The sequence below is a fragment of the Dama dama genome, chromosome 12, assembly GCF_033118175.1.
Source record: "Dama dama isolate Ldn47 chromosome 12, ASM3311817v1, whole genome shotgun sequence".
NCBI lineage: Eukaryota > Metazoa > Chordata > Mammalia > Artiodactyla > Cervidae > Dama > Dama dama.
In genome coordinates this window covers 17519681-17531486 of record NC_083692.1, presented here as the reverse complement: position 1 = coordinate 17531486, position 11806 = coordinate 17519681, and the positions used below count along the sequence as shown (strand labels likewise).

General features: G+C 42.7%; 1 protein-coding gene across 1 annotated transcript; it reads left to right on the top strand.

Moving 5' to 3' along the window:
* Positions 1-203: 203 nt before the first annotated feature.
* On the top strand, positions 204-9431 carry ZC2HC1C (zinc finger C2HC-type containing 1C). Its single transcript, XM_061156594.1, has 3 exons — positions 204-306; positions 1100-2447; positions 8858-9431. The coding sequence occupies exons 2-3, from the start codon at positions 1119-1121 to the stop codon at positions 9119-9121; spliced, it is 1593 nt and encodes a 530-aa protein (XP_061012577.1). The 5' UTR covers positions 204-306; positions 1100-1118; the 3' UTR covers positions 9122-9431.
* The last annotated feature ends 2375 nt before the right edge of the window (positions 9432-11806 follow it).

The window sequence follows — 11806 nt, the reverse complement described above, 5'->3', positions numbered from 1 at the left end:
GCTGGACGGAGCTGAAGAGTTGGCGGGACACCCCGTCTAGTGACACTACTGGACCGCGCCCGCGGCCCCGGCGGCCCCGGGTGCGCGGACTGCGCTTGCGCACGCCCCCTCCCCACCCCACCCCCTCCGCCACCCAGCGGTGGGGCGGGGCTGGGCACGCGCACGTGCCCCCGTCTCCAGGCAACGGGAATAACAGCCGCCCTCTGAGAGCGCCTGCGCGGCCGGCGGCTGCGGGAGGGCGTGTGGTCCGGAAGCCTGAGGCCTGCGGCTTCCCCTGAGCGGGAGCCGCCTTCAAAAGAGCCTCAGGTACGCGGAAGGGCGGGAAGGCATGGGGTCAGCGCCTTGATCTCCCAAAGGCCCGACGGACTGAAGAGCCGAGGGCTTGTACCCGAAGCGGAGTCACAAGTTGGGGACGTCCCGGGTAACCCTCCAGGACAGAACGCAACTTCCGCGTTCCGATCTAAACCCGCGGTGGCCGGATCGTGTGGTTCTTGGGTGAGGGTTTGGCAGCCAGGCACCTGCTGCATGCCCTGAACCGGCTCTGTGCTCTTTAGGATCAAGCTCGGTTCCAGCAGGAGGGAAGCCCTGGGTGTTTTTGTGCCGGTCACTTACCAATGGGCTGCAGTTTTCTCGCCTATAAAATGATGGGGCTGGACTCAGAGTCTTGCGTCCCCCGAATTCCAGTCCTGTAACTCTGGGCGAATCCCCAGCGAGGGGAAGCTGCTTCTCCTGTGTTACAGGCCTAAAAACTGACTTTCAATCCAGTAACTCTTTCCATCTGCTATGGAGTGTATTATTGTGTGTGCTGGAGCATCACTGTGTATGGCAGAGACTGATAGTGATATAAAGGAAAGGTAGGTGGCAAGAACACCTGTGTCACACTCCTTTTTCTATCCTCAGAACCTAATAAGCACCCACAGAACACAGTAAGCATTCACCAAATGCTTATTGAATGAAAGCTCTGGTGGACCCAGCACCAGTGTCCCTAAAATGTCTAAGGGAAAATGTGGGTAGGCAGATGTAGAAACAGTTATACTTTAGCAGTGGAGGTGAACCTCAGACAAACTCCTCACATATGTCTGGTTTAACTCTCCCCTAGGCTTCAGTCCAGGCCCTGAATGGCTGGTCTCCAGTTGGCGTTGCCTCTGCCTATCGGCGTTATGCTCCCACATAATAAAAGGGATGCTCCAGAGCTCCATTCAGCTAAGCAAGACCCCTATAGAAAAAGTGACTCTTCTCAGCTGTCCTCTGCAGGGCACCCGAGGAACAATTTCCAGCAGAAGCTTTTGAGTAACCAAGAACTGATGCTGGATAATCTCTACACTCACCCCAAGTGGAACAGCTGCACAAAAGCCCAGAGCTATTCGTATCCCCACTGTGCTGGAATGAGCCAGCACGATCCAAGGAGCAATCCCCAGGGCCAAGCCAAGGGTTTGTTTTACACATCAGACCCTCAGTCCCGGTATCCCAAAACAAATGACCAAGAATTCATCCCCTTGACAAAGAAGCGAGTGGGGGTGGACCGGGCATACCCTTTGAAACCTGTGTTTCATCGGAAGTCCCATAGTACAGGTGAGGCTGGCACTGATGGGGACCAGAACGCTTCTCCAAGAACCCCTGAGCCAAGAAAGTATTCGTACAGTAGCTTTGGTTCAAGGAACTGGGTGAATTCATTGATGGTTGGTCCAGTTGCTGCCACTCAGGAGGAAAGGGTCATGGCAAATGCCAGCAGGACAGAGTGGATGCAAATCCAAAGACTAGAAGCTGCAGGGGAGATCTTAGGGGAGGAAATCAGTAGAAAAGAGACTCTTCTGAGGGAAAAGCTGAAGAAGACGGAGGAGGAACTCAGAAGGATCCAGAAGGAAAAAGAACAGGCTGAGGAAAATGAAAAAAGAGAGTTACAGAGAATGGTGCTCTCCCGGAGAAGAGTTAAAGATAATAGCATCACCACGTACAAACCTATCTTCTCTCCAGCATTCGGGTCTGAGGAGGTCTTCAACAGAGATACAGGAGAAGACGAAACTTGGGGACAATCTGAAGAGAATTGTAGTCCATTCCATTTCTCTGATTATAGAATTCAGAAGCTCAAAAGGGAAAGACTGATGGCAAGCAATAACAAAATCCGAGACCCAGTCTCAGGGCCATTGAAGGAGAAGTTTTCTCAAGCTCCAGAAACACCGCTCAACACTTTGCGGAGATACACCAGCAATTCTAGGTCATCCAGGGCACCAGACTCTTCAGGCTCCAGACGTCCCACTGAAGAGCCAGAACTGGGCGAGTGCAGCCACTGTGGCCGAAAGTTTCTCTTGCTCAGGCTGGAGAGACACTCCAGCATCTGCTGCAGGATGCAGGGTTCCAAGAGGAAAGTGTTTGACTCCTCCAGGGCCCGGGCCAAGGGCACAGAACTAGAGCAGTACTTGAACTGGAAGGGTCCAGCTTCAGTCAAGGTAACAAGGGCCTTATGGATTTGCCTTTGAGTGGGGATCATTTTTAAGAGCCTCTTATGTCCTCATCCATTTTCTTTAGAAAGATGTCATGTATCTTATAGGGAGAAAGAATTCAAATTTGATTTGTTGATTACTACTGTGTGCCAGTCACAGTGATGGGAGGTTTTCATATGTTCCTCACTACAGCCCTGTGAAGATTTCATTATCTTATTTTATCAGTTCAGTAATCAAGTTTCAGGTTAATTTGCTTACGATCACAAACAGCTTTAAATGGCCGCATATAAGTCTGGGTCAGAATGATTCCAAAATCTAGATTTAAAAAAATATGTCTTTTTGATTATATAAGTAATAAACACTTACTGTAGAAAATTTAAGAGAATGAAAAATATAAAAAAATATTATGAAGCATTTCACTACCCTGACAAAATTCCTCATTCTTTATAATATATTCTGCCATCACCCCAAATTAGGACTTGTTACCACTCCTGGAACTCTATCTACTTTTCCAAGTTTGGCTAATTTTGATATACATGAAACACATGATTAAGTTTGGAATTCTTTTTCTCCCCATTTAGAGTATAAACAATCTAAAGGTGGAGGACTTTATTTTTTAAATAATTTTTATTGGAGTATAGTTGATTTACAATGTTATATTAGTTTCAGGTGTATAGCAAAGTGAATCAGTCACATATAGGTATATCTCTATGTCTATACACACACACTCATCTTTAGATAGGTCATTGCAGAGTATTGAGTTTCCTGTGCTGTACTGCAGGTCCTTATTATCTATTTTATATACAGTAGTGTGTATATCTCAATCCTAATCTCCCAATTTATACCACCCCCAACTCCTCCTTGGCAACCACAAGTCTGTTCCCTACATCCATGACTCTTATTTCTGTTCTGCAAACAAGCACATTTGTACCATTTTAAAAAAAATTTCCACACATGAGTGATATCACATGATATTTGGCTTTCTCTTCACTCAGTGTGACAATCTCTAGGTCCATCCGTATTGCTACAGATGGCATTATTTCATCCTTTTTTTATGGCTGAGCAATATCCCATTGTGTATATGTACTGCATCTTTATCCACTGCTCTGTTGATGGACATTTAGATTGCTTCCGTGTCTTGGCTATTGTAAATAGTACTGCTGTGAACACTGGGTTGTGTGTATCTTTTTGAATTATGGTTTTCTTCAGATATATGCCTAGGGGTGATTTTTTTTCTGGGATAGCAGACTTTATTTTTGGTGAACATTCCTAACTATAGAATAACTAGGTTGTAAAAAGTGACTTCAAGACACTTCCATACGTTTGGGAGAACTTCACAAGCACATGTGGACAGTCAGATCAGGAGAAGATTGTCTGGTTATACCTTGTCAAGGTTACACCACTGGGATTGTAAATAAGTGTTTCTCAAAGTATGGCATGCTGACAAACATTTTTTACTTTAGTAATTTTAATGTGTATTAGGCAAGTAAACCAAAACAAGCCCTTGATTTCTAGGAATATTGACTTTAAAGAAAAATAGTAAGGAGGATAAAGTGAAAGTGGTCTGCAAATGACCAAAATGTGGGAAAGCCTAGACCACATGATCGCAAAGCCCTGTCTCTAAACTCTGAAAGCATTATTCATTTCCTTCCAACCCTCCCCACTGCTGCGCTAGCACTTCTTGTCCATTGGCAGTTTATAGTTTATGTGTTTATTTGTGGGGCCTTTAAAAACTCACATTTATGTAATGGCTGTTAAGACATGTTTTTTGCAGTTAAGAGTTATTTCTTTTAGCATGGGAAATGACTACAAGAAAGTCATTTCTATGTTTATCGATGATCTCCCTGAAATCCTGTTGCCAATGAGAAGTCAACATTTTGCTCTTGCAGGTAATGATATGATCACAGGTTCCTGTTCTTTCCTGTTTTCTTTCTGGTCAACCCAATAATCCACTGGGGAATTCTTTGTCCCACTGCAGTGGTTTATTTCTGGCCAGAGCCAAAAAGAATCTTGTATTTCTTAAATTCCCAAATAGCATAGCAATGAAGCAAAACAACTGGATTTCTGAGATTAGATGCCCTGGCTTTGTGGAAACTTGTTTGAGGAAACATGTTGTGTTGAGGATACCATAGCAGAAAGTATCTTGATTGAGATGCACTCCCCTCCTTGACTGTCCTGAGTCTTTTCCCAAAGCTTGGTGCCTCTGCAAGCTGAGTGGTTTGTGTCTGTCATTCCTTCTGTGTACTCACAAGAATAGATGGTTTTTCTCCTCTCCTTTATTATTCACATAATTTCCAATAGACTCGTACTTCTGGTCTCTCTACTGTACATCGTGCATTTGAGTGTAAGAGAGTACATCTTTGTGCTTTGTGATTCATAAGTGTTAATTGAACTTCAGTACAATGAAGAATTAAAGTGTGAGTATCATATGGTTGAGGAACTTTCCCTTAATTCTAAAGGTTGCTAGATACCATCTCTAACACTGATTCTCTTGTCTCTTTCAGTAAGACTCTCCTGATGGATCCTTCCTTTCCTTTTGATAACATCTCTCCCTGTATTCATCACCAAGTAGCTACTTGCCTTTTTTCCCCTTCTTTTTAATATTAATTTTATTTTCATCTAACATGAATTTCATCTAATATGAATTTGAATACATTTAAAAAATCACGTATTGCTAAGTGACCTGTAGTGCAGATCAACAGTCTTCTGCCTCATCCCTCTCTCACCTTTCATTTGTCCCCCACAGGCAGTTCTGATAGGTGACTCTTCTGGAATGTCTATTTCTAATATACTTATTTTCTTGATTTATCAGTTTTGCACATGATCTGTTCACCTCCACTTATGGACACTGTGGGTTCATATCCCCTCTGCTCCCACTTCTGTCCTTCTGTTGTAGTGAAATCACAATTTTGGGTTAAACCAGTAGTCAGCTATTTATGTGATAATAATTACATAAATTTTGCTCACTGTTCAGTGAACAGAATCTGCCCCTGCCCACATGTACTGAGTTAATAATTGACTCATGTTTTAATTTGTTTGGTTTCCTACATACCTATCTCAAATGTTTTTTTCCCCCTAAATGGTCCTCCCAGGTTCAGACACCGGTTAATGTTTTTGTAACTGCTCAAACACTTCTCATTGTCTATCCATTTGACTTTTTCATTCTGAAACCTCCCTCCCATTTTTTCCTTCCTGCTCCAGTCCAGACTGGTTCTTCCCCAGGCCTGGTGCAGACCTGTTGTCTTGAACCTTCTCTTTGCTTCTCTTCTGTTCCCAGCACCTTGTGTCTTCCTTTTTTTTGCTTGACTCCTTGCTTTGGAGAGGCTTATTAAAAAGGTGAATGGAGGCATGTTTTTTTTTTTTTTTTTTCTTGTCATGGGATGAATGAAAATATCTATACAATAGTCTTATTTTTGACTGATGAATTGGCCAGGTAGAGAATTCGAGGTGGAAATTATTTTCTGTTAGAACTTTTATGATAGTTTACTACTAGCTTTTAGCATCCTGTGTTACTGTTGAGAAATCTGATGCCCTTTTGTTTCCTTCTCCATTATATGAAATCTATATATTTTTGCTTTTTATCCAAGTTTATAGGATTCTCTCTTTAATATGAAATTCTATAGTGATTGTGTTGGGTAGTGCGTAGGCCATTTCAATCTCAAGGGTAGGGACCTTTATTTCTAGGACTGCTTAGTGTCTTATTTATTTAATAATTTCCTCCTTGTCCTGTTTTTTGGAACTCCTATTGGTTGGTGTTGGATTTTCTAGATTGGCTTTCTAATTTTCTGATGTTTTCTACCTTCCATTTTAATTCCTTTTTCCCATTCTGAGTAATTTTTCTGACATTATTTACAACAGCTGTTTTTTAGTTATCACAGTATTAATATATAATAGTTACTTCTGGTTTTCTCATTACTTTTTCATAATATATATATTCTCATTTCACAGACAAAATCTCTTCTAATACTCATTTGTTGATATTATGACTTTTAAATAAAATTTATTTTTAATTGGAGGATAATTGCTTTACAGTATTGTGCTGGTTTCTGCCATGCATCAGCGTGAGTCAGCCACAGCCTGCCTCTTGAATCTTCCCCGTACCTCCCACCTCATCAGCCCAGCTAGGCTGTCACAGAGCACCCGGCTAGGCCCTCTGCATCCTTCAGCAGAAGCCGCTGGCTTTCTGTGTTACACGTGGCAGTGCGTGTGTCTCAGTGCTGCTCTCTTCTTTTCCCACCCTCTCCTTCCCCCACTTTGTCCACGAGTCTGTTCACTATGTCTGCGTCTGTACTGCTGTCCTACAAATAGGTTCGTCAGTACCATTTTTCTAGATTCCACATATGTGTTAATATGCAATATTTGTTTTTCTGAGTTGCTTCACTCTGTATAACAGGCTCTGGGTTCATCCACCTCACTATAACCGACTCAAATTTGTTCCTTTTTATGGCAGAGAAATATTCCATTGTATATATGTACCACAATTTCTTTATCCATTCATCTGTTGATGGGACATCTAGGTTGCTTCCTGGCCTAGATGTCCTGGCCACTGTAAATAGTGCTGCACTGAACACTAGGATACATGTATCTTTTAGAATTGTGGTTTTCTCAGGGTACATAGGCCCAGTAGTGGGATTGCTGGGTCATATGGTAATTTTATTCCTAGTTTTTAAAGAAATCTCCAAACTGTTCTCCCTAGTGGCTGTATCAATTTACATTCCCACCACAGTACAGGAGGATTCCCTTTTTTGCATACCTCCTCTAGCATTTATTGTTTGTAGATTTTTTTGATGATGGCCATTCTGGCTTTCCAGGTAAGCTCAGTGGTAAAGAATATGCCTGCGTATGCAGGAGACCTCCGTTCAATCTGTGGGTTGGAAAGATCCCCTGGAGGAGGAAATGGCAATCCACTTCAGTATTCTTTCCTGGAAAATCCCATGGACAGAGGAGCCTGGCAGGCTACAGTTAATGGGGTTGCAGAGTTGGATATGACTGAACACAGAGATAGAGCATTCTGACCAGTGTGAAGTGATATGTTGTAGTTTTGATTTGCATTTCTGTAATAAGCAATGTTGAGCAAATTTATCATGTGTTTATTAGCCATCTGTCTTCTTTGGAGAAATATCTGTTTACATCTTCTACCCATTTTTGATTGAGTTGTTTATTTTTCTAATATTAAGCTGCCTGAGCTGCTTGTATATTTTGGAGGTTAATCCTTTGTCAGTTGCTTCATTTATAACTAATTTTTTTCCATTCTGAGGGATTATCTTTTCATCTTGTTTATAGTTTCTTTTGCTGTGCAAAAGCTTTTAAGTTTAATTAGACCTCCTTTGTTTATTTCCATTACTGTAGGTGGGTCATAAAGGATCTTGCTGTGATTTATGTCAGTGTATTCTGCTTTTTTTCTCTCTGAGTTTTATAGTTTCTGGTCTTACATTTAGATCTTTAATCCGTTTTGAGTTTATCTTCGTGTATGGTGGTAGGAAGTATTCTAATTTCATTCTTTTACACGTAGCTGTCTTGTTTTCCCAGCACCACTGACAAGACTGTCTTTTCTTCATTGTATATTCTTGCATCCTGTGTCAAAAATAAGGTGCCCATAGGTGCATGGGTTTATCTCTGGGCTTTTTATCTTGTACCATTGGTCTAAATTTCTGTTTTTCTGCCAGTACCATACTGTCTTGATGACTGTAGTTTTGTAGTATAGTCTGAAGTCAGGAAAGTTTAAAGTCAGAGCTTTACTCAAATGTCTAGTGATCCTTGTCTGTCCACTCATATTCAAGCATAAGTGGGGCTTGTTGACTGAGGGCTTTCATATTAGGGTTATCAAACAGTGAGCCTGTTAAGTGCGGTTGCTCAGAGTCAGCATTTCAACTTCTCTATCAACTGCTTGATGCATCCAGAGAAATCTCGTCTCCTATGAGGGTGCCAGTGTGCCTGGTACTCTGGAGGATGGTGGGGGACACAGTATATCATGTACAACTTGCCCTTAATCCCATTTCAGCTCCTAGATAACCCTGTTCTCCATTGTACCTGGATATCCTGAGTCTGAAACCTGTCTGGTTCAATTTCTCCAGAGAGGGTGTCGGAAGTGCTGGGCCCTTGGATTTGCAAGGTGGAGAGGAGCCATGTGAGCCAGCCTATTCTCAGCCCTATACCTCCCCCCTTCCACTACCTGTATTTCCAAGCATTAAGCTTCTCAGGGAAAACCAGCTTGCCTCTCAGTGATATTTGCCTTTGCAGGCCTTTAGGTTTAAGTATCTCCACTCTGGCAAGTCAGTTATTGTTGCTCCTTTCCTGTTCTCTTTGACCTTGTGTATTAACACCCTTTTAACTTCCTTACTATAATTCTAACGGAGACTCAGGAAAGGGATGACCTAGACACCAAGTTAAATGATTAGTCTTTCTTCAACTTACAGGCCAAACCTCCTTGGAAGAGCAACTGGAGACAGAAGCATGAATCCTTCATCCGTACCCTCCGTCAGGCTCGAGAGTTCCAGCAGGTGATTGCCAAAGGTGGAAACCCCTCAGACCTGCCTCCCATCCTGCCTGTAGAAAATCCAGACTATATTCAGTGCCCTCACTGTAGCCGCCACTTTGCTCCCAAGGTGGCAGAGCGGCACATCCCCAAGTGTAAGACCATCAAGAACCGTCCTCCGCCTCCAAGAAAGCACTACAATTGAGCAGACAACAGTGGAAACCTCCTCGATGGTCCAGAAGGCTTCTGCTTCTCTCGAGCAGTAAGTAGGAGTAGAGTAATTTGATGCAGAGCAGAAAGAACTAAAACTTTTACATATCCCAGATCTGCCTGCAGAGCTGAGATCAGTGAAGAAAGAGAGACCCATTGCTAAGCAGCAAGATGCAAAAGGAGGCCTCAGCTTCCCATTAAATCCCCACCTCCGGCTGATGTGCCTGATGTAATTGCTCTGAGAACTGATGGCTGAAGAAACTTGAAAGCAGTGAGCAGGCTACATTAAAGCTCTCTTCTCACCAGCCTGATTGTGGTTTGTGCTAGTTTAAGTGCCTGCATTTGTTGTGCCTTCTTGCCACTGCCTCTGCATGTATGTCTGTGGTTCCGGTTAACTCTTCTTGTTCTTGTAAGAAGTTGGCTCACTGGTGTCACAGGATCATGCATGGCATCTCTTATAAAAAATACACTTCTGCTCTAAGGCAAATGACCTCCCTGGTACATGCTCCTGGCAGAAAGTCAATGCAAGTATGTCAGGTTAGGGCGCCAGTATGTCCTAAACCCTCCCCATGCTGGGCTGTGTAATAAAGGGAACCTCATCTTTATGTACTTTACAGGGTAGGGATGGGGGAAAGCACACTGTGTCTCTTTTCTAATGGATTTCATATGTCAAAAAAAAAAAAAAAAGGAAGGAACTTTCGTTTCAGCTGCTGCTAGCACTCTGTTTTCAAATCAGTTTGGTTTGATGACTTTTAAAATGACGCAGCAAAATATACCCTCAAAGCAAGCTGGGACATTTCAGTGTCACATGTCTGTACTGATTATATCACAGTAAACGTCTCTTCAAGAAAGTAAACTTTGAAGGAGAAGATGCTAGATCTAAAATTTTCTCAGCAGAATCGTGCCTACTGCAAGTAACCTTCATAATTAGGCATTGAAAAAATAGGTTTGGGGAATTTAAATCATAAAATCAGTGAGTCCTAGACTTGTCAGTGGAGAAGAAAATGGCAACCCACTCCAGTATTCTTGCCTGGAAAATCCTATGGACAGAGGAGCCTGGTAGACTACAGTCCATGGGGTCGCAAAGAGTTGGACACGACTGAGTGACTTCACTTTCAGACTTGTCAAACAGGAGAAGTGATAAGGCAGTGTCTGATGGGGGAAATATCAGTTCAGGTACAATGAAGTGAGCATAACAGATCTGAAATACTAATAAGATTACTGTCCTGAGAGCATTACTTAAACTGTTAGTTTAAAATACTGGAGAAAAGTCAACGAAGCTGGTCCAGGCAAAGGGCGCTGTGCAGACCATAAAGCCATGTTTTCTAACTACAGGCGGCCGCTCACTCTTGTTCCGTTTCCTCTGCAGCTTCCGCCAAGTGGCTGGGCCAACAGATCAGACCAATTTGATATGCCCATCTTTAAGGCATTAGCTGTGAAGCTGCTGGACACTGGGCTGAAAACAAAATCATATATATTTTAAAAAACAGCATATAATGCTTTATGCTTTTCCTGTTACAAAGAAAAAGAGGTATAACATAACGGGGCCTCTGGTTGGTCATTTCAAGAAACCTCACAGAGAAACACCGGATATTTAACCCAATATATACAGTTCCCTGGCAAGTTTAACAAGGTACCCACTTTTAGGTTTCACACTTGACGGTAAAAGCAATAGATGATGAGAATGAGTGGTGGCCAAGGTCACAAAGTGGTAGCCTGTGGACTGCTTTGCTTCACAGGTGTGTTTTGACTGACACAGCATTAAAAGTATAATCTGACATTTAAAAACGGTGATATGGAGCATCTTTTGAAAAACTGGAAGTTCTGGAAACCCTGGGCCTGCAGCTCTGCTCAGCACCGACTGGGGTTCAGAACCAGCTGCTCCTTCCAGACGGGGCGGAGCAGAGAGAGCACCAGCACCCGTCCCTTGCCTTGTCTGTCTGGTCAGGACCCCTGGATGATGTTACAAGGTCACAGGCCGGGGCCTCCAGGGAGAAGGAATGTGTGTGTGGGGAGCACTTTCTTATGCTGCTAGAGAGATAAACAATAGTCAATGCCCTAGTGTTCCCTTCCATCTCAAAATGTTTAGGCCTTGATTACAACAGGAATATCCATTAGCCTTTTAAATTTAGCTTGATTGGATCTTTGGGAAGAAGTAAGAACACTTTTTCTAAGTCTCTTCCTGGATAGCAGAGGATGACAGAGGATAAATAAATGCTGCTTGTTAATGTCTCTGTGTTATACTACTGTATCCAAGAACCTTTAGTAAGTAGACGCTATAAATTTTTAAAGTTCAAAAGGTTAAGCAATGGGAAAAAAATCTCACAGTAAGACTCACTTCGTTGAAAAGTATATGCAGACACGCTGAGACAGTATTAACAGCAGTCTGTTGAATGCAACACCTCACCTTTGGCCAACATTTGCTGTAGGTCATCAATTTGTCACTTTTCACAGCTACACAGGAGGTAGCAGAGAAATGATATAGTGTGTTCCTCCTTAATGTTCATGATTCTGAGATTTAATGATCAGCATGAACCACTAAATTATCTCTATGGTTAATCACTGCAGTGATAAATGATTTTTTGCTTTGTGGCTGGAAGGAACACGTTTTGCAGTCCTGACTACAGCAACTCTGCCCTGACACTATCATGAATAATACTACTTTGGAGGCCCAGGGATG

What these genes read in the sequence shown, in the direction of transcription:
- ZC2HC1C (XM_061156594.1), top strand. Translation starts at nt 1,119, where the DNA reads ATGGCTGGTCTCCAGTTGGCGTTGCCTCTGCCTATCGGCGTTATGCTC. An exon ending in AGGGTCCAGCTTCAGTCAAG is followed by an intron (nt 2,448 to 8,857) that starts GTAACAAGGGCC and finishes TTCAACTTACAG; the next exon opens with GCCAAACCTCCTTGGAAGAG.